We start from the raw sequence: 24,449 nt of genomic DNA on the forward strand, positions 1-24,449 counted from the left end.
TTTCCAGCAATAGCCTATTACCTGTCACCCTCTGCTCACTCAAGAAAGATTGTGTTAACCTGGAATTGTGGAGGAAATTGATGGGGTCTGACCAGGGGTAGCCCCAGCTGTTGCTGTCCCTGCACTGCTTACAGGTCAGGATAGGGTTTCAGGGTCAGTTCAGGAGAAAACCCAACCCACCAGTGCAACCAAAAAAGGAGGGAGCCTCACCTACACCCAGGGTTTTCACAAGCCCCATCTTTATCCCTCCTGCCTTCTGAAAATTGAGCTCCAAGCTCTAAACCCAGCCTGTATTGTAGCAGTGAGTTATCTTTATTTTAAATCACGTTTGGTACTCTGCACTTAGTCACTTTTCCCTGTGACCTACACTTGAAATGTGAACTTGATCACTATCTCCATTAAAAAATAATCAGGGCTAGTGTGTATGTAATTTTTCTTAGTAATGATTTTATAGACAAGCACTGCCTGGCAATTCTAGAAGGAAAAAAAATACCAGTGGGCTACTAAGGTAAGGATGAAACTGGAGGTGTTTCTTGGATCAGGCTTTTCTGAACTCTCCAGTCCTGTGTGGTGAAATACGTTATTCAATTAGGATTTTGAATGCTATGACTGATCTGCCATCTCACATCAAAATACTCCCAGGGTTTCTGGTGATAACTGACAGCTATATACACAAAACATGTAGGAGAGGAAGCTCAGGTTACTGGGGGTACAAAGCCCTCCCTATTTAAACAGATGTCTGCCAATTAGCGTCAAAGCACCAGCCCTGGCTCCTGGCTCTTCACACGTTAAACAGACAACAGGTTTTCGAAGACAAGAGCCAGAAGTCGGGCTAGGCGTGGAGAACTAGCCAGTTCCCACTCGCTGCTTCTAAGCCCTGGTGACCTGCGTCTAAGCCTCCTGGCCGAGGCTCCCACCCGTCGTGCCTAAAATCCCCGGTCTCTGTCTCGATTCTTTCGGAGAATCTAAGCGGCGTCAAACTTGCCGTTTTGAGGGATTTGCCCAGTGGCCTGCCAGTTCAGACGAGATAGCCTCGGAAGCCGGCTCTTGGCTTTCAGCTGCACGTTCAAGATGCAGTGTAGCGGGACTTCCGAGAGCCGCCAGTGTTCCAAGAAAAGCTGCCCGGGGCTGGAAGGCGCCCTTCGGCCCCGGAACCTTTGGTTCCCGACCGTGGGCCGCGCCGGCAACGACAGGGGCCTTCCGGGGAGAGGAGTGGGCGTGCGACGATGGCGGCGCCGGCCCTGAAGCACTGGCGCACTACGCTGGAGCGGGTGGAGAAATTCGTGTCGCCGCTCTACTTTACCGACTGTAACCTCCACGGCAGGTGGGGTTCCTCCCGCCCAGGGCGCCGGCCGGCCGCGGCCGCGCGCCTCAGCCTTCCCTTCCGGGGGGGGAACTCAAGCTGCGGCCACCGGGGCCGAGGGATGAAGTGCCCGCCGCCGACTGGGCAAGGCCCCGGGAGGAGGGGTCGGGAGACGCTGTGCTGTGGGGCAGCCTTCCCGGCGGCGGGTCAAGGGCGTCCCCATCCGCCGACTGGCCCACGGGCGGCAAGGGGCGGCCTCGAGCCCGCGCCCACCCGTCCCTCCCGCCCAGACTCTTCGGGGACAGCTGCCCGGTGGCCGCGCTCTCCAGCTTCCAGACGCCCGAGAGGCTACCGTACCAGGAGGCGGTCCGGCAGGAGTTCCGCCCCGCGCAGATCGGCGACAGCTTTGGACCCACGTGGGTAACGCCCGGGGGCAGGGTGGGGCCAGCGGGCAGCGCCCCTCCCCTCTCGCTCACCCCCTCTAAGGGCCACACCTCCATTGCGGCCTTAGGTCCTAGACAGCCGCTTGGGGAGGAGCAGCGCCCTCTGCTGGAAACAGCTCCCTGGTCTCTCAGTTTCCGTGGGAGAGTTTTCATCCCCCGCCCCTCCCTCCTCCCAGTACCTAGACACCCGTTAGGAAAGGCACTCTAGCACGGATTACAGACCCCTGACTTCTCTGCCTTTTCCCCTCACCTTGCTGCACACCTTGTTGCTCCTTTCTTGTGGATCAAAGCTGACTACCTTGTGACGCTGCAGATGCTTGGAGACAGTCTCCAGTCCCTGCTGACCCTTAATCCGAGGAAGTATGGCAAAAGGACAGGGCTTCGACCCCCTAGGCCCATCTCAATGGCTGTCTTGCAGATGGTGGACCTGTTGGTTTCGGGTGGAGCTGACCATTCCGGAGGCATGGGTGGGTCAGGAAGTTCACCTTCGCTGGGAAAGTGATGGAGAAGGCCTGGTGTGGAGAGATGGAGAGCCTGTCCAGGTGAGGAGCCCTGCCCTAGGGATAGGTAGGGCCCCATTTCAGCCCTTGTCTGTGAAGAAGCCACAGCTTAGTGGCTCTGCCTGCAGGGTGGTATCAGGATATCAGGATTGGGGAAGTTGCCACTTGGGCCCCAGTGTAATTGGTCCCTCTCATAGTGGGAAGTTCAGTGGATGGTTTTAGGTCCTAACATAATTAGTGCTAAACCAACAGCTGCCACTGACTGGCCACCTTCCCATTCTGGGCTGAATATAGTTGCTAATCAAGCACAATAATAATAAATACAGCAGATCCATTTATTAACCCTCTACTAGGTGTCAGGTGCCAAGACTGTTGGCTTTGCAGACCATAACACTTTTAAGTTTTTCATAAACTAGTTCTTATTATATGTAGCATATACTTACGAGGGGAGACTTTCAAATGGTTCTCGATGGTATAAAGTATAAATGCAAGTCCTCTTCCCCTGAAGTAATGGCTCTCTCCCTGCCACACCATTCCCAGTTCCCCAGATATAACTATTGACTGTCTTGTTTATACATCCACCCATATCAGGTTTAATCTTTACAGTCCTATGTGGTGGGTCTTTATGCGCATTTACAGATGAAGAAACTGAGATCTAGCGGTCAGTTCACTTGCTCAGCCTCCATTCCAATTAGACTAACTCCCTGTCTCAGGTTAGGACTCTTGTTCTTTTTGTATGGAAAGATGGCAAACCCCTCCCTCCCTCTCTCTCTCCTTCCATTGTCTCAGCAGATGTCTCCTGAGTGCCCTCTCTGGGCCAGGCCCTGTACTAAGCACTGGGGATTTAGCAAGGAATGAGGCAACCCTGCATCTGACTTCATAGAGTTCCCCTTCAAATACTTATTCAGTGGTACAGAGGCCACCAGAAGCCATACCCAGACATCCTAATACCTGCCCAGGACCCTTCCCATAAGACCAGGGGCTTTTCTGCTGGTAAATGGGTGCCATTTGTGCTCATGGCACTCCAGCTTCTGTAGGGGTTAGGCACTGGCTACCAGGGGTCCCCAATTTGTCAATCCTGGCCTTGCATGGGAGAGAGGAGCCAGGGCTGAGGACTAGGCAGAGAGGCCTGGCCTCCCTCAGCTTAAACTTCACCTGAACTGTTCAAAAGCCTCAGGCCCTGTCTCTCACTTCATTCCTCATAAGGGTTTGACCAAAGAGGGGGAGAAGACCAGCTATGTCCTGACTGACAGGCTGGAAGAAGGAGACCCCCGGAGGTGAGTGAGTTCCTGTGCTCTAGTTGACCACCAGTAGTTGAGGAAGAGCTGAAGTCCAGCGTGACCCAGAAACGCCAACCTCCAACACAAGCATCCTCAAATCTCACAATTTTTAAAAGAATAGGATTTTTTTTCCTGCCTAGAAAGATAATATCTGCCTTCTTGTGGTAAATACAGGAAAGCACAAAGAAGTAAATGACTCCCATTATCCCATCACCTAGAGATGACCGTTATTAACATTTCAGCCTTCACCACAGGAACTCATTCAGGCATAGTTCTTACTAGTTAAGGTTGTATTTCTTTGATATTTTGCATTCTGATTTTTTCCGTCCCATATTATAACATGGGCCTTTTATGTCACCATTAAAAACTCCAACATAATATTATTATATTTTCTAATATTTATTTTTATTGTTTTATTTTTATTTATTTTTTAGAGAAAGAGAGAGACTGAGGGTGAGTGGGGGAGGGGCAGAGGGAAAGGGAGACAGAATCCCAAGCAGGCTCCAGGCTCTGAGCTATAAGCACAGAGCCTGACACAGGGCTCTAACCCACGAACCGGGAGATCATGACCTGAGCCAAAGTTGGATGCTTAACTGGCTGAGCCACCCAGGTGCCCCTATTTTTATTTATTTTATGTTTTTTATTTTTTTATATGTTCATTTATTTTGAGAGAGAGAGAGCGTGCGCACACACACGCGTCTGATGAGGAAGGGGCAGAGAGAGAGGGAGAGAGAATCCCAAGCAGGGTGCTGTCAGAGCAGAGCCTGACACAGGACTTGAACTCACGAACCATGAGATCATGACCTGAGCCAAAATTAAGAGTTGGATGCTTAACTAACTGAGCCACCCAGGTGCCCCTCTAATATTTACTGAACACTGTATCTGATGCTCCCAGATACTAGGACAGGGTTAGCGAGTAATCTGGTCCTTGACAGCAAGGGGGACTCACAGATACTTACAAAATTACAAAACCAATGGCGGCTCTGAATGCAAATACTGGGAGCTCAATATGGGAAAGCTGTTCCAGATTTAGGAGAGGGGTGGGAGGTGGATTAGGGAAGGCTTCCCCAAGGAACTCGTGTTTGTTCACTGAAGTCTAAGTAGAACCACAACACAGACTACTGTGCCACCCCAAAGAACGGCCCTGCCCCATATTGGCTGCTGGCTCTTTGCTCTGAAGGATTGGACCTGGAGGATCCAAACACGTTTTTAATCGGCAAAGAGGGTTCTGAGACCAAGGGAGTGTATTGTAAAGACAGCTGTGGAAATGGAAACAAAAGGCTAAGCAGCAGCATAATTCACACAGTTCCGAACTTGGCTACTCATTGACCCTGCCCAAAGCAGGACCCTCATCAGCAGAACATGACCTTCTTGTCCACACACCTCAGATACTGTGGGATCTGGGTAGTGGATCCTGGAGGCGAACAGGGAGAGGCCAGATGGATGCTCCCTTGGTTCTGGCTCCCCAAGCCCCCAGGATCTTCTGCTAGTCCCTTGGCCTGAGGTTGCCTGTCCACATTCGTAGCCTGACCCTCTACGTGGAAGTAGCCTGCAATGGGCTCCTGGGGGCCGGGAAGGGAAGCATGATCGCAGCCCCTGACCCAGAGAAGATGTTCCAGGTGAGCCGGGCTGAGCTGGCTGTGTTCCGCCGGGATGTCCACAGGCTCCTGGTGGATCTAGAGCTGCTGCTGGGCATAGCCAAGGTACTCGACACCCCTATCCCACCTAGTCATTCTAGAGCCCTTCCTGGCCCCCAGGAGCAGGCTATTTCTTGTGTCAGATAGTTGGGAGTCTGGGAATCCAGATTAGGGAGAGTGTTTCTGCCTGCTTGAGTACCGAAAGGATTTCCCTATGTAAAGGGGAGGAGGGAGACAGTGCTAAGCAGGGGAAACCAGAAGGAGCAAAGGGTCAGAGGTAGGGAGGAGCTTTGCTGAGAGCCACTGAGAGGTCAGCCAGGGCCTAATTCTGGAGACTCAACTTGGTTGAGACTGGGATGAAGGGACAGAACCCTGCTGCAGGGCCTTGGGGAGGACAACCAGCGCAGCTTCCAGGCCCTGTACACAGCCAACCAGATGGTGAACGTGTGTGACCCTGCCCAGCCTGAGACCTTCCCAGTGGCGCAGGCCCTGGCCTCCAGGTTCTTTGGCCAACGTGGAGGAGAAAGTCAACATACCATCCATGCCATGGGGCACTGCCACATTGATACAGGTAGGGCAGCAGCTGGCCAGGTTGGTGGGGGAAGCAGGAATGCCCTTGAAGCCCTGGATGTGCCCTGGAAGCACTGTGTCATCCCCAGCAAATTCTTACCCCTATTGGACCTCAGTTTTCCCCATTTGTAAAATGGGGTCAGGGGCCTGGACTGTGTCGCTTCATTTATTCTTTCGACAAAATCTGATGCCCCATGTGGCCCCCTGCCAGATAGTGGGAGGTAGGAGTATAGAGACTGGTGACTGTAAAATAGGCAGACAGAGTTGGGGCCATAACGGAGGAAGGTCAGGAGAACTCAAGAGAGGCTCCCTGTAGGAGGTGATCTTGGAACTGAGTGAGAATGAGTAAGTTTGACAAGAGTGTCCAAGTCCTCAGACAGGACTGGCCTAGAAGTAATTAAGATAGGGGCTCAAGCGCAGGGGCAGGCTTCTAGCTTTGGACTTGATGAGTTTGCAGCATCTGTGAGGCCTATGGGAAATCTACATTTTTACAAGCTCCCCAAGGTACTGATTCCGATGCAGCTAACATTTCTGAACCACAGAACAAGGGCTTTCTCTGCTGTGCCAAGGTTTGCAGTGGAGTGTGGGGATTCTGGGCTGGTAAGGAAGGATGTGAGGCCTAGAGGCCAGGAGGCTGGAGGGCTTCATGCAGGATAGCTGGTCCCAGCAGGTCCATCTCGGGATGCTGTGCCCCCCTGTTCTGGGATATCCCTCAATGTGTTAACACCCTGCCACCTTTTATAGAATCCTTTCAGGGGTGGGGTGGGGTGGGGTCTCAGCCTCAGAGGGAGGCTATTTCAGGGTGTGGGGCCTCCATTTCCTGACCTATAAAGCTGACAGCCTCCTTTCCCCACCCCCTACTTGCACCTTGCCGGCGTGTTTTGAACTGAGAGCTCAGGAGGGGTGCCACAGGGCCTTGCAGGGAAAGGGGCCTGGGGTGGTAGGGGGACAGCCCTCTGGAGGCCCAGGCTGGGCCTGGTCTGGTGCTGGGAGCCAGGGATGAGGCTGGAGATGTGTGAGGAGTTGTGGACCTTGCTGCTCTCCCTCCACCTCTGCGCCCCTCCTGTCCAGCCTGGCTTTGGCCCTTCAAGGAGACTGTGCGAAAATGTGCCCGGAGCTGGGTGTCAGCTGTGCAGCTCATGGAGCAGAACCCTGAATTCATCTTTGCCTGCTCCCAGGTCAGAGGGACAGCCGTGTGGGGGCACCTGAGCCCAGTAGGTCCAAGGGTGAGGTTCTGAGGGCTTCTGAGGAGGAGGACTCTTCCCCACCTTCAGCTGCCCACTGGCTCCAGACGCTCAGGCCTGGGTGGTGTCCTGGTCACTTCTGACCGGCTCGGGCCCCATCTGCCCACAGGCGCAGCAGCTCGAGTGGGTAAAGAGCCACTACCCTGGCCTGCATGCTCGACTCCAGGAGTTCGCCTGCCGCGGGCAGTTTGTGCCTGTGGGGGGCACCTGGGTGGAGATGGTAAGTACTATCTGCACCCCCTCCACCTCAGGCCACACTGTCAAAATAGCCTTCCCCACTCGGCCTTGCCGGTAGGTGGCTTTCTGCATGCCCTTCATACCCCCTCTGTGGCAGCACTTACTAGTCCACGGAGTCCCAAGGCCCGGGACCCCAAGGGGGAGGAGGGCCTCAAGTACTGTGGCAGGCTGTCTTTGTGACCCCACCCTGGATACCTCCCCTTCCAGCAGGCAGACAGTTGGGCCTGATGGGAGGAGATGGACCCCTCTGGGCACTGGCTGTAACCCCTATGTCAGCCGCAGTTTCTCTTACACGTGAGGTGGGGGTGGCCAGATCTCCTGCCTATTCCCCATCTATGCTGACGCCGGCTACCTCCGTCTTCACTCCTGCCAGGATGGGAACCTTCCCAGTGGAGAGGCCATGGTGAGACAGTTCCTACAGGGCCAGAACTTCTTCCTGCAGGAGTTTGGGAAAATGTGCTCTGAGGTAGGCTGGGAGCTGCTGCACCTGCGGGCAGATGGGGTTGGAGCTTGACCTTGAGAGGCTGAGGCTGGGGCTGTTCCACCAAGAGCCCTGGTTCCCCTGTCCCAGAGGCCCTCTTCCCCGCAGTTCTGGCTGCCAGACACGTTTGGCTACTCGGCACAGCTCCCCCAGATCATGCGCAGCTGTGGCATCCGGCACTTCCTGACCCAAAAACTGAGCTGGAACTTGGTGAACTCCTTCCCGGTGAGCAGACCTCAGGGGACCAGGGGCCCCACGTGGAACGTTCATCTCCCCCTCATTAAGGGGTCCTGGACAGACCACCCAACCCCCACCCAGAGAGGCCGTACCTCCACCGGGGTTACACAAAGGTAGGACAGGAATGCCCTGACTCTGGCCGCTCTCCTATCTCCCTACCCGCAGCACCATACTTTTTTCTGGGAGGGGCTGGATGGCTCCCGTGTGCTGGCCCACTTCCCACCTGGCGACTCATATGGGATGCAGGGCAGTGTGGAGGAGGTGAGGGGGCACCTAGTGGCTGAGGGTGGGGGGGGGGGGGCGGGGGCGGCAGGCCGGAGAGGGGTGGGTGTCCTGTTCTCAGCTGACCCATGTTGACCTATCCCCGCCTGTCCAGGTGCTGAAGACCGTGGTCAAAAACAGGGACAAGGGGCGGACCAACCACAGTGCATTTCTCTTCGGCTTTGGGGATGGGGGTGGTGGCCCCACCCAGACGATGGTGGACCGCTTGAAGCGGCTGCACAACACAGATGGGCTGCCCAGGTTGGACCTTGCCCTCCGGCAGCCCTCACTGTTCACTTTGCCCTTGCGCAGCCCTGCTTTCTGCTCAAACATCGGGTCAACTCCTCCACTGAACCTGATCCTGCTCCAATCCCGGACCGCTGGCCCTTCCCAGCTCCCACCCTGGGGGAGGGGTGGGGAAAAAGCTGATGGTGGGAAGGAGCTTAAATCTACCAGAGAGAGAACTCTCCTGGCGTGTCCAGAACTGGCTTTGTGTGGACAGGGAACTTTCTGGGGGTGGCTCCTTTCTGTTGGGGCTGGATCTCTTGTCCACTCTGGCGTGGAGGAAGGGTGAGCCACGTAGTAGCCCCAAGACTGGGAGACCCAGGCTGTGGTCCCCCTCAGGGTGCAGCTGTCTTCTCCGGGGAGACTCTTCTCGGCACTGGAGACCGACTCAGGGCAGCTGTGCACATGGGTTGGGGAGCTCTTTCTGGAGTTACATAATGGCACCTACACCACCCATGCCCAGGTCAGGAGCTGGTCATTGAGCCCAGCGGGGAGGGTCTGCAGAGGGTTAGAGGAGGAAGTGGGGGATAGAGTCTAGTCTAGACCTGGGGGAAGAGGTTTGTGTTCCAGGGAGGCGCTGAGGGGGGAAAAGTACCGGAGCTGAGTGGATCAGGGGCCTGGAGGAGAGACAGGGCTGGGTGTCCCTGAAGAAGGGTGGGTGTGGGCTGAGGGGAGAGGACGAAGGCATGCGGGGCAGGTCAGCCACAAGAGGCTTTATCCGGAAGGCCCCGGGGAGCCTCAGGTTCTGAGCAGGGGAGGGCTTGGAAGGTGTCCTGGGACAGATCCCCCCCCAACCCTGCTCAGATCAAGAAGGGAAACCGGGAGTGTGAGCGGATCCTGCATGACGTGGAGCTGCTCAGCAGCCTGGCCGTGGCCCGCAGTGCCCAGTTCCTGTACCCGGCGGCCCAGCTGCAGGACCTCTGGAGGTCAGCCTGGCTTCTGGCCCCTGCCACCAACCTGACCTCCTCCCCGACACCTCTGTGGCCACCCTTCCCGGCCTTCCCCATCCCTGTCCTTGGCTCCTGCAGGCTCCTGCTCCTGAACCAGTTCCATGATGTGGTGACCGGCAGCTGCATCGAGCTGGTGGCAGAGGAAGCCATGTGCCACTATGAAGGTGAGGCTGATGACATTCCCACCGCTGTCCCCGATGGCAAGGGTGGAGCCCTGAGGGTGTCCTATGGGATACTCAGGGGTCGTCCCAGACCCACTGCCCACCCGTGACCAGCCAGTCTCTCCTCAGACATCCGTGCCCATGGCAACACACTGCTCAGTGCTGCAGCCGCAGCCCTGTGTGCTGGGGAGCCAGGTCCTGAGGGCCTCCTCATTGTCAACACGCTGCCTTGGAAGCGCACTGAAGTGTTGGCCCTGCCCAGGCCTGGTGGGGCCCACAGCCTAGGTATGAGCTGGAGAGAAAAGCTGCCACTGCAGTAGGAGGGACCGAGGCCCGACCCAGAGTTGGGGACGCTGCCCTGGGGGTCGCTGCCCTGGGGTGCCCCAGGCTGGAGAATAGTAGTGGAAGTATCTGCCCCTCCTCCCGCCCCCGAGCAAGGCTCCTAGAAGGGCAGGGAGGCTGCACTGATACCTACGCCTCATCCCCAGCCCTGGTGACAGTGCCCAGCATGGGCTATGCTCCTGCCCCCACCTCATTGCAGCCCCTGCCGCCCCAGCAGCCCGTGTTTGTAGTGCAAGAGGTAAGTGTAGGCACGTCCTTGTGGGCAGGGCCCGTCCTGGGCCGTCCCTAACAACATGGGGATGCTGAGCTCCCCAGCCCGGAGCAAGTGGTAAGGTGGGGCTGGGCTGGGGGTGCTGTTGGTTGTGGGAAGCCCCTGCAGACTCAGCTTCAAGGACCCCTCCCACCAAGGCTGACGGTTCTGTGACTCTGGACAACGGCATCATCCGGGTGACGCTGGACCCAACCGGCTGCCTGACGTCCCTGGTGCTGGTGGTCTCTGGCAGGTGCCAACTCCTCATTGCCCTCTTCCGGTGCCTGACAAGTAGACCCCAGACCCTGTTCCCTCTGTCTCCTGGCCACAGCACTACCGACGGCAGCCCTTCAGTGGGTCTGGACTGCAACCCACACATGAAGCAGGGCAGACTGGGCTAGGAATCCCCTTGTCCTTTGGGCCTACTCTCCCTGCCCCCACCCCACCTTAAGCAGCTGGAGAGAGCAAGGTCATAAAGTTCGAAAGCACCAACCCCGTGTCCTTCTAGGGAAGCCATTGCTGAGGGCACCGTGGGGAATCAGTTTGTGCTGTTCGATGATGTCCCCCTGTACTGGGATGCGTGGGATGTCATGGACTACCATTTGGAGACACGGTACGCCATGGGCAGGACCCGGGCGGTGGTGGGCCCCCTCCATCAGCCTGCCCTGGCTCAGGTCTGCCACCCCGCCCCACAGGAAGCCAGTGCGGGGCCAGGCAGGGACCTTGGCAGTGGGCATCGAGGGTGGCATGCGGGGCAGTGCCTGGTTCCTGCTGCAGATCGGCGCCAACAGTCGGCTCAGCCAGGAGGTTGTGCTGGATGTTGGCTGCCCCTACGTCCGCTTCCACACCGAGGTAGCAGAGGGCAGCGTGGTGGGCGTCCTCCCCCAGTGTGGCTGGTGAGGGGGGAGCCGCCCAGGCCTGTGTGCGTCTGGCCTCCCACTCCAGGTGCACTGGCACGAGGCCCACAAGTTCCTGAAGGTGGAGTTCCCCGCCCGTGTGCGGAGCCCCCAGGCCACCTATGAGGTCCAGTTCGGGCATCTGCAGCGGCCCACCCACCACAACACCTCCTGGGACTGGGCTCGATTTGAGGTCTGACATGGGGTGGGGTGGGGGTTTGGATCCTGCCTGGCTGGGGAGGGCGTGGTTGTGTGGTGTAGAGTCAGCAAACCGTGATCAAGATTTGCTGGCTCCTACCTTGTGCTAGGCATTGTTGCTAAATGCTTTGTTTAGTTTGACACTCATGCGTATTTGGTGGGGTAAATTCTGTTAGGCCCATTTCGCAGAGGAAGAACTGAGGCCCGGACAGGTTGGGTGGTGTGCCCAGGGTCTCCCGTAGTGAGAGCTGGAATTCAATCCTGTGGTCCCCAGGGCTGACCCTCACGGTAGTGACGGGAGCTCTGGAGCACGAGGAGGCAGGGCCACCAAGTGAGTCTGGGGTCTGCCCTCCAGGTGTGGGCCCACCGCTGGATGGATCTGTCGGAGCACGGCTTCGGGCTGGCCCTGCTCAATGACTGCAAGTATGGCGCCTCAGTCCGAGGCAACGTCCTCAGCCTCTCACTGTGAGTGGGTGCCCGCCAGGCCCGGGGTGCTGGCGTGGGGGCGCAGGTCTTCCTAGGTCAGAGCTGACGCAGCTCCAGCCCGGCCCATACCCACCCTCCCCACCCCAGCTTGCGGGCACCTAAGGCCCCCGACGCCACCGCTGACATGGGACGCCACGAGTTCACCTATGCGCTGATGCCGCACAAGGGTGAGGGCTGCTGCCGGGCGCTTCTCTGCCCTTCTCTGAGCCGGTTTCTCGCAGCGGCCGGTGAGGAAAACGCCAGCACACTCACGCCCGTACCCCCATCTCCAGGCTCATTCCAGGACGCTGGCGTTATCCCCGCTGCCTACAGCCTCAACTTCCCCCTGTTGGCGCTGCCTGCCCCGGGCCCGGCGCCCGCTGCCGCCTGGAGCGCCTTCTCGGTGTCCTCGCCTGCGGTAGTGTTGGAGACGGTCAAACAGGCAAGGGGCCGCGTGGCGCCGGGGGCGGGGTCCCCGGCTGGGTCCACCCTCGGCCCCGCCCACCGCCCGCCTCCCTCCGCAGGCGGAGACCAGCCCCCAGGGCAGCACGCTGGTCCTCAGGCTGTACGAGGCCCACGGCAGCCACGTAGACTGCTGGCTGCACACGTCGCTGCCGGTTCAGGAGGCCGTCCTGTGAGTGGGGGCGCGGGGTGGGGGTGGGAGTCCTGCCCTCGCGGGGGCCTCGTGACCCCTCCTGTTCTCCAGCTGCGACCTCCTGGAGCGGCGCGACCCCGCTGGCCACCTGCCCCTTCAGGACGACCGCCTGAAGCTCACCTTTTCTCCCTTCCAAGTGCAGTCCCTGTTGCTGGTGCTGCAACCCCCACCAAACTGAGCCTCTTGAGGGTGGGGTTTTGTTTGTGGAAGGCCTGGGGGGGGGGGTGCTCACTTCCACCTCCCCAGCCTGATTCATCACCTCTTGAACAATAAACCCTTGACTCAGGAACCCTGCTATAGTCCCTGCTCACTCCCGAAGGGCCTATCCCCAGACTCCCAAGGGAGGAAGACTTTGCCCCAGGCATTTGGGGGCAAGGGCAAGATCTACAGGGTCTGGGTTGCAGCCCCTGGGAGAGATTTGGGATTTCAGCGACCACAGGGTGGCTAGGGGACCTGTGAGAAGAAGTTCCTCCCCTGGGGAGGAAGCCAGGGCTTCTGATGAGCCACCCACTAGGAGAGGAGCACTGACCAATGTCAGTGCTGGGAATTCTGGACTGGAGGGCCTGCTGAGGGCCGGGATCTCTGCGCTACCTCTGACAGGCTGTACCTGCAGAGGCAGACTACTGCGTGAGGGCCAGGGCCCTGAGGACGGGGATGGGGCTCAGTCTGCCTTGCCCCAGTGGCTCTCCTGTCTCCAGGGTCAAGCAGCAGGTCCTCCCAACTTGGCCTATCCAGACCTTCTGCAGCCAGCCCAAGAAGTGCCAAGAAGCTCAAGTTTATTAGTTTATAAAAAAATTACAGTATCTTTCACATGGGCTTAAAAAATGGGGAAGGTGGGGTACAGTAAAACATCATAGCTGTGCAGGGAACAGCCACAGGGCCAGGGGCATCCAGGCACCTTCAGCTCCAGCCTGCTTCCAGCAAGCTACACAGGCCCCTCGATCCAGGGCAAGGCAAAGGGAAGGGGTGGATGCAAGCAGGGAGACCCTCCTGCTCAGAGGCTCAGGTCCCCCCATTCTCAGCTTTGACCTTTTGGGGTCTGCGGGGGCCTGGGAGGAAGACAGGTGAGATGGCAGCTCAGACCACAGGCTGAGGACTCCCCCACCCCCACCCCGCCCCTGCCTCCTGTACAGCCCATTTGGTGGTGCCCCTCCTCTCCCCAGAGGACAATGCTGAGGAAGGCCTATTGCCCACCTGAGGTTGTTGGTCTCCCCCTCCTTCTTCCTTTCTTAGGGACTAGGGGGACTTCTGGGTCCTGCGAGAGGCTGGTCCCCTCGGGCTGCCAGGCTGTAGTTTGCTCAGAAAGGCCTCTCTGTGCCCCATGTGTTCTGGAAGGGGCCGTGCTTGGAAGGAGAGGGTCCTGAGTAGAGGAGAGCCAGGTCCTCAAGGGGCTCAGTGAGCAGTTCAGAGGTTGATGAGGACCCACCACTGCCCCCCATTGTCAAGGGAGGGCACCTGGGAGCTGCTACCACGGCAGAGGAGAGAGCCATACCTCTGATCCGTGCTCAGGACCCTGTTGTGCTCCCTTGGATTTCTTCTTGCGGGACTTGCCCCCTGCAGGACATTGACACTGGGCTTGGAGGGACCTGCAGCCTCAGCCCCCTTTCTGCAGACTCTCCTACTCTGGGAGTCGAGTGGGGACTGGGGTGGAGAAGGGTGAGGTAGTTCTTGCAGGCCATCTAGTTCTTTGTGCTGTCCTAGCTTGTTACAATAGGAGTAGCCTACCTTTGGGTGCCAGGGGTCCGGGATCCCCCTGAAATGGAATGAGGAGAATTGAGGAATCAACCTGGTTGGGGCAGGGGTACCTTCTCTTGGAGAGGCAGAGCTCATACCATCCTTCCAGATCGGTGGAGCTTCTCCTCAGGTGAGAAGCCTCTCTGACCACCCCCTCTTCCCCAGGTGAAGGACACCAACAAGGCCACCGTGCCTTGGGCTGCTGTACTAGCTGGGACCCTTGGATTGAGGAGGGGAGGGGCATAACACAGGGAAGACATAGACCATGTGATCCTTGGGGGTCACGACAGGCCCTGGGCATCTCCACTTCGGAGACCCCCAGCTCCTGCCCCACTGTGACCCCAGATCTGTCTGCCCCACTAGCTTCCTTGGGATCTCCATTTGTGTGAGATTAGGGCCCAAACCTGGAACCAGATGGTGCGGCCACGCCCGTCCTGCAGGGAGCTCATGCCCGGCATGCCATAGCAACGCAGCCACGCCCGAAAGGCAGCGAAGTCCTCCTCTCCGCTCTCCGGCCCGTAACCTTTGCCCCCTGTGGGACAGAGGAACCAGGCGGAAGTCAGAGGGCTGACTCGGGCTGAGAGAAGGGGGAGCCTGGTCAACTTGGCCCAGACCTCAGCTATATAGCTGATGGGCTGAGTCAGAGGGCCGAGGCTCTCCCTCCTCCAGCTGTGCATGCCCTCGGGCTGGTGTCTTCCCCACTCTGGGCCATGGCTTTCCCAACCTGGAGTGGGGTTGGTAATCCTTGTCCTGCCTGCCTCATGGGCACCTCAGAGGATACAGATACCTAACAAGTGAGTAGGCCTAGTCCATTCAGCAACAACTAGATCTACAAACATCCATGCCCCACGTGGGGCAGGAATTGCCCTGAGGTTACACAACATGCTGAAGCAGAGGTAGTTAGCCATCTTTGCCTCCCAGGCCTCACCCAGCTGGACCACTTCCTTGGGCACTGAGTGACACAGTTCCAGCAGGTCTGGGTTCTGCAGCTTCGCCCTGATCTTCTGGCTCAGGGTTAGCTCCGGGCTCTGGAGAAGGGGCAGGGCAGGACCTGGCTGTCAGCTTGACGCAGGACCACTGAGAAGGCGGCTGAATCCCGGGGAGCAGAACCCCTGAGCTTGACAGGACTCAGAGACAATGCCTTAGCAGCAACCCCCCGCCCAACCCCCTACCCCCCACACTGCAGGGAAAGGGAAATGGACCCAAAGCCAAGAAAGGATGTACTTGAGCTAAGCTGCAGACACCTGACCCAGCCATACACTTGTTGGCCTGCTCTGATAGGTACATGCACATTCCTTCCTGCACTCTCACCGGCCTGTGCTGCTGCAGCGCCTCCAGAACCTCGCGGGCTTTCTCGAAGGGGGGTATCTTCAATCTGAAGTGGGGTGGAGAGGGAGCCAGGCTAAGTAGTGGGGAATGTGGGTGCACCCAGCCCTCCCTAGTCCTCGTGGCCTGCCTGCTGACCGGTACAGGATCTCTGCCCGAAGATAGTTGCCAATGCCGTTGAAGAACCTCTGGTCCAAGAGGGCCTCACAGATGGGCTTGTCAAAGACCTTGTCCGCTAGGTTTCGTAACACATTCTCCCTGGAGGAACACAGCCTGGGCCCGTGAGACCCATTCTCTACCCCCATCCCGAATGCCTTGCTGCAGGATAGGGGAGAGGGGCTGGGAGTGTCTATTCCTGGATGCAAGAGGAAGAAACACGGAAGTCCCTGTTCCCCTTTTCCCAACCTCAGTGCTATTTTGGCAGCAGGAACCTCCATTTTCCTATCCGTTAAATGGGAACATCAGAATAAGACTGTAATTCACAATGAAAGGTGAAAAGTACCAATCAAAAGCAATGTGTTCAAGCAAATACACGAGTCTGTATATGTTGTGGGTATATCACCAAAGTCCTCAGATTCAAGACTCTGCCTGCAGTCTGAAACTCCCTGTAGAACTTCTGATTGGTTAGCTCTGAGGATTTGACTTTGGTGGGGTCAACTTTTCTCAAGACCCTGAAGATCTCCAAGGAAGCTGGGACTGGTTCTGTGTAGCAGGTGTGTAAGGCAAGTCCTGGCTAGTGAGTGTCCCAGCAGCCCCCACCCCACCTCCAAGGGTCATGGATCCTTTCTCACCACCACGAAGAGGAAATGCATCTTGTTTCTTTGTGGGGAAAGACCATGGCAAGACTGACTCAGTAATGGGCATGAGGAGCATATGAAGTAGGGGCCAGAAGACAGAGTGTGGGGTGAAGGTAAGAGTGGACATTAGCCTAGGTGGTCGGATCACTGAGAGGAGCAGATCCCTGCAGGCTCCCCCGCTGTGAGACCAAAGAAACGGCCAATATGCCTCCTCGTGTGACAGGAACTTCAGAGCCAGCTGGCAAAGAGTTAACTTGTGGCATGACTTCCCAGGAAAGATAAGATGGGAGGAATCCAGGACCATGACAGACACTTCCCTGGGGAGCACTGGGGGTCATGCCTGGAAAGGCCAGGAGTCAAGCGGCTTCTGTGGTGCTAGAGACGCCCTGACCCACGGGCAACCAAGTCTGAGGACCAACAGAAAGCACGCCGTCCCCAAGGAAGGGAGGACTTGCCAGGTCCACTGTGGGCCTTCGTGTCTGTGGTGCTTGTCTGTTATATTGCTCTTCCTCTAGAACTTTGCAAGCCCGGCTCCTTTTTATCAGGCAGGCCTCAGCTCAAATGTCACCTAGAGTGGCCAACCCCCCCCCCCCCCCCCAGCATACCCAGCCTAGAGTCATTCTCTACCTCTTGGATTTTTCTTCAGGCGTGTACCTATGTGAATTCATCTACTTTGTTTCCTGTCCCCCCGGCCCATCTGAACTTTAGCTCTGTGGGAGCAGGGGCCACATCCATCTTGATCATTGCTGTACCCCCAATGTCTAGAAGAGAGCTTGGCATGAAACAGAAACCCATACGCAGTTCATCTTTAGAGGAAGGGAAGGGCTGCCACCGTGCCATCCTCTGTGACACGCATTACATCCTGGCGTTACCCCTCCCACGGAGGAGACCATGGGCTGTCACAGACCAGTGGGCAGGCAGAATGTGGGAGACCACAAAACCTGATGCAGAAACCATGTCATTAGGCAGTCAGTCCCCTGCCCACCCCCTTGAAGCCATTCCTTCCTTCTCAGCCTCCCTTCTTACCAGGTTGTTAAAGCCCCTTCACCTTTCTTCTTAGCCTCCTGAGAGCACCAAGAAACAAGAGCGGGATGCTGATCCCCAGCTCTGACTCGAACTGGCCATATGTCCGCAGGGTATGCCTAGCCATCCTCTTGCCCACCCCCATGCCAGTTTGGGGGTTCCACATCCATTAGCTCAGAGAGCTGTCCCAGGAAAGGACGCCATCTTGGTCTACACAGGAAGGGACTGAGGGCCAGAGGGGGCTACACTCGCCCCTCACGGCCAGCGAGGCACTAATTAGAGAGCCAGGCCCGGAGCCCAAGGCTTCATCACACCTGGTGCTGGGCCTACCTGAACTGCTCATACTCCAGCAAGACACAAGGCCCGCGGCCTGGCTGCCACTCGCCCCCGATGTCCCAGTGGCCGAAGCGGCGGATGTCCACGAAGCAGAGGGCGAGTCGGGGGCCAGGTGGGGCTGTGTAGAAGCGCAGGTGGGCGTGGGCGGGCAGTGCCTCGCTGGGCGCCAGCTGGAAGGAGCCGGACATGCCAAATCGGAAGACTAGGGCCAGTGGCTCCCGTGGGGGCTGGGCCCCAGGCAGGGGGCTCAGGGTCAGGCGCAGCTCTTTGCCACGGGCTGAGGATGAGATGCAGTAGGCGCTGCTCTCAAAGGGCACCTCGGGGTTGCGGCTGACGGGTGACTTCTCCACACACCCGCCGAACACCAACCCCCTGCACGCGTCGTTCACGAAGCGGCTGGCCAGATGCAACTCGGGGCCCTCGGGCATTCTGTGGGAGGGGTGGCTGGGCCCTGTGGGTGGGGGAGGATGACAGCAGGTTGGGTCAAGTGTCCCCCTGTGAGGTGGAAATTCTCAGCCCATTTTGCAAAGGAGACTCGTGAGGGTCAGTGCGGGAGGCGGCCAGCTAGGACTGGCAGAAAAGTCGGCTGGCCTGGTCGCAAGCCCGGGGCCCCACCTAAAAGCGCTGGGGAAACCGGGGACGCTGTGGAGCTCAGGCTGGGGAAGCACGACTCTGCCTTATTTAACACCCTCCCGGGGCTCTCGTGAGCTGCCACTGCTTTTAGAATAAAGTCCGGATCTTTCCTGGGCCCGCACGGTCATGTCACTTCCTCCCAGACTCCCCCTCGCTCGCTTGCTCCAAGCACACTGTCTTCCCATCCCCATGTCTTTGCCTCTGCTGGCCCTTCTGTCTGGGACACTTAAGAGTGTTCTTTTCTTCATGGCACTCCCAGAATATGAAGTTATCTTGCTTGTTGTCTGGCTCTACCTCCACTCCCACCCGAGTGCAAGCTCTACTCGCCCATGACTCTGCTTCTTAGGACCTGGCCTGCATCTGGTCCACAACTACTGAGGGAGTGAACCTGACCCCTCCTGGGAGGCCGGGGCTGGGATAAAGAGGCCCAGAGACTCCCTCTCCTCCCCTCGGCAGGGCTTGGCCAGCCTGCCACCACCTACTGGTCAGGACCAGAGCGAGCACAAGGAGGAGGGAAGGCAGGAATCTCCAGGCACATCTGCGCTGGAACCAGGTCCCCACGACTCAGAGGGAGGACAGGGGTGACAAGAAGGGCTCCCGAGCTCCAGGCCATGGTCCAGGAGGGTCACAGGAAAACGCTCAGGTCAGCTCCCGGGGCGGAGGGACGCAAACTCCACCCGCCCACCCTCGCCCCCTCCTGCCGGGCCGAGGGAGCGTAGATGGCCACTCTCCTCTTTCTGGACGTGCCGAGATCAAGGCGAAGTTGTGTGTGGGACAGAGGCGGGCGTTTAGCTAGGGCAGACTCCCTTACCTCCTCAGCGCCGTCGGGGGCTGGCACCCGAAAAGAAAAGTTTCATTTTTCGGGAAAAGGTGAATGTCCAGATTCCTAATTTCCGCAGTGTTCGCCTCCCCTTCACCCTCCTCCTCGCTGCCCGTCCTCGGCTAACCCCAGGTCCCTTCCTTCCCAAGGGCCTCCAATCTCATCCCCTCCTCAGCTCCGCTTTTCCCCACGCCCCCGGACACCTACGCCCCGCGCCGCTCCCGCCAGCCTGCGGCCACTGAGGGGTTAACGCGGGGGCCGGGCCGCGCCTAAGAGCACGCTGGGAGCTGAGGTCTCCGCTCCCGCGCCTGCTGGGAAGTGTAGTTTCTCGGGTAGGGCAGAGGCTGGGCGGGGTGGGCTGGGGGCCCCGGGTGCGGGAAAGGTTTGGGGGCAGTCACCTGGCCGGGAGGTGGAGGAGGAAAACTGGCTTCCCCCCGGCGCCGAGCAGCGGGGTCAGGTCTGATGTCTCGGGTTGCAGCTGTCTCCGTGGCCGGCGGGGGCGGAGAGAGTCACCCGGCTAGTCCCGGACGGGGTCGACACTGCCAGCAGGAAACAGCAGCAGTGCCCCGAGGCCGAGGCGCCTGCAGCTGGGCGCGCACCCGTGCGTGATAAACGCAGACCCTGGGGACCCGGTGGTGGCCCCTAAATGCCAACGTACAGACAGAACACATAAACAGAAACATCATCACCACCTGCCCGGTGGCAAGTGCAGCCGAGCAACAAAATGCGGGCAGAGAAGCAGAACCCACTTCAGATGGTTCTGTGGGGGAGGGACTCTCTGAGGTGACGCTTAGGCTGAGTCCTCAGGAGACAGCTGGCTGGCGGGGGACAGGACGATACGCCAGACGGAAGGAAAGGCCATTGCAAAGGCCTGCAGGCAGAAAAGGGATTGGCCCATTGAAAGAAGGCTTGTGTGGCTGGAGTGGGGCTGGGGGGAGGGCTGGGAGGTGAGGACAGACACACAGCAAGGTGAGGTCAGGTCAGGTCTGGTCTCAAGAGGCCTCTGTAAGGAGCCTGCATTCCATCGTCAGTGGAGCAGGCACAGGTGCCTGACCCATAGCCTTGATTTGCCCCGCCTATTACTTCTGCTTCCTCCTCCTCCATCTACTCATTTATTTGGGTGGAAGTCTTTTGAAGTAAACTAGGGAAAATACGACATTTCATCCCTAATACCTCAACAGGCATCTCTAAAAAGCAATATCCTACAAAGCCACAATACATTTACTATGCCTAATAAAATTAGTACCATCTAATACCTAGTCCACATTCAGATTTCCCTAATTGTCCCCAAAATGACTTGTATAGCTAGTTTGTTTAAAGCAGAGTCCGATCAAGGATTATATGACTCTTTAATCATTTTTTAAGGTTTATTTATTTATTTTGAGAGAGAGAAAAGGAGAGAGAGGAGTGGGGGAAGGGCCGGGGGTGGGGGGAGGGGGAAAGGAGAATCCCAAGCAGGCTCTGTGCTGTCAGCACAAAGCCCAAGGCAGGACTCAAACTCACGATCTTCGAGATCATGACCTGAGCGGAAAACAAGAGTTGGACGCTTAACTGACTGAGCCACCCAGGCGGCCAGCTTTAATCATTTTTGATCTTGACTGAACCACCCTCTTCCACCCACCTCACCCTTTTTTCTTTTTCTTTTTTGATCTTCCTGGAGTCTAAGCCAGTTGAGATGCCCCATCATATTCTGGATTTGTCTGAACGTTTTCTTAGATCTCTCTTAGGTGTTGCTCTGTACTCCAAAATTGCTTCACATTAGGAGGCACCCAACATCTGGTTGTCCCATTTTAGTGCAGCTGAAATTGATCACAGGTGAGGTGGTCACCAGACCTCTGCTTTGTAAAGGTATGTGTCACACCTTGTGCCCACTAAGAAATCTACGGGGTGATTTATTTGTTGGTTATTTTGTTTAAATTAAGGTATAATTTATATATAGTAAAATTCACCCTATTAAAGTGTGAGTTTTGACAAATACATACACTCACATAACCATCACGACAGTCAAAAGATAACACATTTCCATCACCCCAAATTTGCCTATACACCTTATTGGTCAACACTTCCACCCCATCTGCTGGCAACCACTGATCTGTTTTCTGTCCCTATAGTTTTTGCCTTCTCCATAACACCATATAAATGGAATCTTCAGTAGGTAGTCTTTTGAGTCTGGTTTTTTAGCATAATGCATTTTAAAAATATTTTTACTTCATTTTTAAGTAGGCTCTACGTGCAACATGGGGCTGGAACTCACTACCCTGAGGTCAAGAATCACAAGGTCCACCAACTGAGCCAGCGAGGTGCCCCTTAGCATAGTACATTTGAGATCCATCTGTGTCATTAGGATTATCAGTTCTTTTCTTTTCTTTTCTGAGTAGTATTCCACTGTGTAACTGGGCCAGTGTTTTCAACAATTTACCAACTGAGGAGGTTGGGTTGTTTATGGGAGGGGATTCTTTAGCACCACAAAATAACCAGTTTCACATCACATAAACATTTCACTTTATGGCTTTATTATCCTTGATGATCCTTGCTTCAATCAAGTATTTAATTGGGAATCACAAAATGGTGTTTTTCTGTCATTCCTTCTACCTCAGCTAGAAATCTCCTGTAAAGAGCTGGACCTCATTGACTAAGGTTATCTGGTTATCCTGAAATGCTAAAAACACAGGAGAGATCTGAATTCTTTCCCTTTAACTATCAATTTTCAGGCTAAAAAATTGGTCCAATAACATCCAATGGTGACAAATCAGGACTGATTTGGCTTTTGGGGGGACGGACTGCGTCTTTTATAGACTCTTCTATTACAGACTCAAGGATTTTTTTACATTCAACATCTTTAAATCCGTTCAAGTCTTTATCTTTTCCCCCATCTATTGGAGGAGTACTTTATTAGGCACTGGGGCTATACAAACATGGGAATACAATTCCCATCCTTAACAAACTCAGAATGATAAAAGAGGCAAATGACTAAACACAAAATTACAATCCATGTTATAAGGCCATGAGAGAAGTACCTGTGGGATTCTGTGACCCCACTGAGGATGGAATGCTACCTGGGAAATCAAGCTTATATTAAACGTTTCAGGAGACTTTGAACTTCCTTGCGACTTTTTGCCACTTTTTGTTTATTCGATTTTTCCATTTTTGTCTTCTTCTTTCTCTCCCGTGGGCCACTTGAATGTTTCGAATTCCACTTTGACTTGGTGTTGCTTTTGAGTATATTACATCGCACAGCCTCTGAAGTAGTTGTTCTAGATACGATACACGTATTTGTCATGGTTCACTGGTATCGACGCTTTGTCTAAGTGCCGTGTAGAAACCTTACCTCCCCTTACCCTCTCCTGTTTATAATAACCTGAAATATTCCCTCTACATACTCTGAAAACCACATCCATCAGTGTTCCACGTTTTGCTTCAACTGTCAAATGGAACCGAAAATGCTCAAGTCTAACCGTATCCATAGTTTTACTCCTTCCATTGCTCTTACTCCCCGATGTTCCAAGATTCCTTCATCATTTCCCTTCTGATTAGAGATCCTCCTTTCGCCTTTTTATTTCTAGGTCTGCTGGTGACAACTTATATTAGTTACCCTTCATCGGAGAATATCTTGATTTCCCCCTTTACTCTCGAGGTGATTTTTGCTGAATATAGACTTCTCGGTTGAAATTTTCTTTCAGGGCCTGAAAAATGTGCTTCTTCCACTTGGCCTCTATGGTTTCTGGTGAGAAGTCCACAATCATTCGAACAGTTTCTCCCCCCATAAGGTAAAGTGTCATTTCTCTCTTGCTGCTTTCAAGATTTTTTTTTCTCTTCTTTAGCTTGCAGAAGTTTGATTGTATGATGTAGGTCAACATGGATTTCTTTGGGTCCAACCCATACGGGATTCATTCAGCTTCTGGACTCTGTAGGTTTAGGGAACTTTCGCCATGTTGGGGAGATTTTCAGCTATTATTTCTTTGCATATTTTTTTTTCTGTCCTAGCCTCTTTCTCCTCATGTTCTGAGACTCTGAAGGCATGAATATTAGAGCTTATGTTATGGTCCTGCAGGTCCGAGACTCTGTTTTATTGGTTTCTGTGTGCTTATTTTCCAAATTATCTTCTGTTGTTCAGATTGGATAATTTCTAGGATTTATCTTCAAATCCATGGATTCTTTCTTCGAAGTCCATCTATTGATTTCTCACTTTGATTACTACAGATTTCAGTTCTAAAACTTATATCTGGCTCCTTGTATCTTCTATTAAGACTTGAGGCATTTTTACATTGGCTGCTTTAAAATCCTTGGCAGAGGTGCACCTGGGTGGCTCAGTTGGTTAAGGGGCTGACTTTGGTTCAGGTTTGTGAATTTGAGCCCCACATCAGGCTCTGTGCTGACAGCTCAGAGCCTGGAGCCTGCTTCGTATTTTGTGTCTCCCTCACTCTCTGCCCCTCCCCCACTCACACTCTTGTCTCTGTCAAAAAAAATGGATATGTTAAAAATTTTTTAAACAAAAAAATAAAAAATTTAAGTTCTTGGCGTAAAGGCACCTGGGTGGCTCAGTTGGTTGGGTGTCAGACTCTTGATTTTGGCTCAGGTCATGATCTCATGGTTTGTGGGATCAAGCCCCGTGTTGGGCTCTGTGCTGCCAGCATGGAGCCTGCTTGGGATTCTCTCTCTGGCCCTCCCTCTGTTCACATGCTCTCTCAAAATAAATAAATAAAAACATAAAAAAAAAATAAAATCTTTGGCATACAAGTCTGTATTTTCTTGGTGTTGGCATCTGTTGTCTTTTCTCATTCAAACTGAAAGTTTCTTGGTTCTTGGCTTTTTTTTTTTAAATCCTGGACATTTGGGGTATTGAGACTCTGGATCTTATTTAGATCCTCTTTTTTAGCAGGGCTCCCCAGACACAGCACCAGTGAGGAAAGGAGGAGGGAATGCCACTTCCTTGTTGCCATGTGGGGTGGGAATCTAGGCACCCACTCAGCCTCTGCGGGGGGGGGGGGGGGTGGGGGGAGCGGCGCAGGGGTGGAAAAGGGACTGCAGTTTCTCTGTGCTGTGACTGGAGGCCAGCAGTGAGTATCTGTAGTTTCCCGTCTTGTTGGTTGGCCCCTTTCCCGGTCCTTTGGCTCAAGAGAGGATGCTTGTCAGGGTTTTCGGTGTGCTGGTGTGTCCCAGGCTGCCAGTCTCCCGCCTCCAGGCGGGACACACAAAGCAAATCTAAGATCTACTCTGCTGTGATCCTTCAGTTCCTGATGGTCCTAGCCAGTCTGCCTTCTCTCCACCTTTTAGAGTCTTAGGTTTGTTTCGTAAGTAATGTCCAAGGTTTTCAGCTCTACTTAGTGGGAGGAAAAAATGTTCCATTTTCCCAGAAGCAGAAGTCAGGAGTGGAGTCGGTCCTTA

At 55.4% G+C, this 24,449-nt stretch overlaps 2 protein-coding genes across 8 annotated transcripts; one reads left to right on the plus strand and one right to left on the minus strand.

Annotated features, from left to right (window-relative positions):
- The first annotated feature begins 1,151 nt into the window (after positions 1-1,151).
- On the plus strand, positions 1,152-12,684 carry MAN2C1 (mannosidase alpha class 2C member 1). 4 transcript variants are annotated; one of them, XM_060618016.3, is made up of 26 exons: positions 1,155-1,324; positions 1,594-1,719; positions 2,165-2,288; positions 3,453-3,523; positions 5,052-5,229; positions 5,545-5,734; positions 6,805-6,959; positions 7,087-7,197; positions 7,588-7,680; positions 7,804-7,920; positions 8,098-8,193; positions 8,309-8,454; positions 8,818-8,941; positions 9,283-9,404; positions 9,507-9,592; positions 9,719-9,874; positions 10,078-10,169; positions 10,340-10,434; positions 10,690-10,794; positions 10,877-11,033; positions 11,127-11,270; positions 11,631-11,740; positions 11,849-11,928; positions 12,034-12,182; positions 12,265-12,374; positions 12,447-12,684. In XM_060618016.3, the coding sequence occupies exons 1-26, from the start codon at positions 1,227-1,229 to the stop codon at positions 12,571-12,573; spliced, it is 3,162 nt and encodes a 1,053-aa protein (XP_060473999.2). In that variant the 5' UTR covers positions 1,155-1,226; the 3' UTR covers positions 12,574-12,684. The 4 variants fall into 4 exon arrangements, with proteins under 4 accessions (XP_078305028.2, XP_060474000.3, XP_060473999.2 ...); XM_060618018.3 differs by having other exon boundaries at positions 1,156-1,324; positions 6,805-6,911; XM_060618017.3 differs by lacking the exon at positions 11,849-11,928 and having other exon boundaries at positions 1,153-1,324.
- A 470-nt stretch (positions 12,685-13,154) lies between these two features.
- Positions 13,155-19,728, minus strand: NEIL1 (nei like DNA glycosylase 1). Of its 4 annotated transcripts, none has more exons than XM_060618023.3 (10): positions 19,463-19,728; positions 17,606-18,062; positions 15,594-15,713; positions 15,441-15,504; positions 15,058-15,157; positions 14,534-14,661; positions 14,121-14,148; positions 13,888-13,949; positions 13,590-13,755; positions 13,283-13,444 (listed from the first exon to the last, which is right to left on the minus strand). In XM_060618023.3, exons 2-10 carry the CDS (start codon positions 18,037-18,039, stop codon positions 13,398-13,400), a joined length of 1,149 nt encoding a protein of 382 aa, XP_060474006.1. In that variant the 5' UTR covers positions 18,040-18,062; positions 19,463-19,728; the 3' UTR covers positions 13,283-13,397. The 4 variants fall into 4 exon arrangements, with proteins under 4 accessions (XP_060474007.1, XP_060474006.1, XP_060474004.1 ...); XM_060618021.3 differs by lacking the exon at positions 19,463-19,728 and adding an exon at positions 19,056-19,317; XM_060618022.3 differs by lacking the exon at positions 19,463-19,728 and adding an exon at positions 18,727-18,966.
- Positions 19,729-24,449: the final 4,721 nt, after the last annotated feature.

The sequence above is a fragment of the Panthera onca genome, chromosome B3 (genome assembly GCF_046562875.1).
Source record: "Panthera onca isolate mPanOnc1 chromosome B3, mPanOnc1 haplotype 2, whole genome shotgun sequence".
In the NCBI taxonomy this organism is placed as follows: Eukaryota; Metazoa; Chordata; class Mammalia; order Carnivora; family Felidae; genus Panthera; species Panthera onca.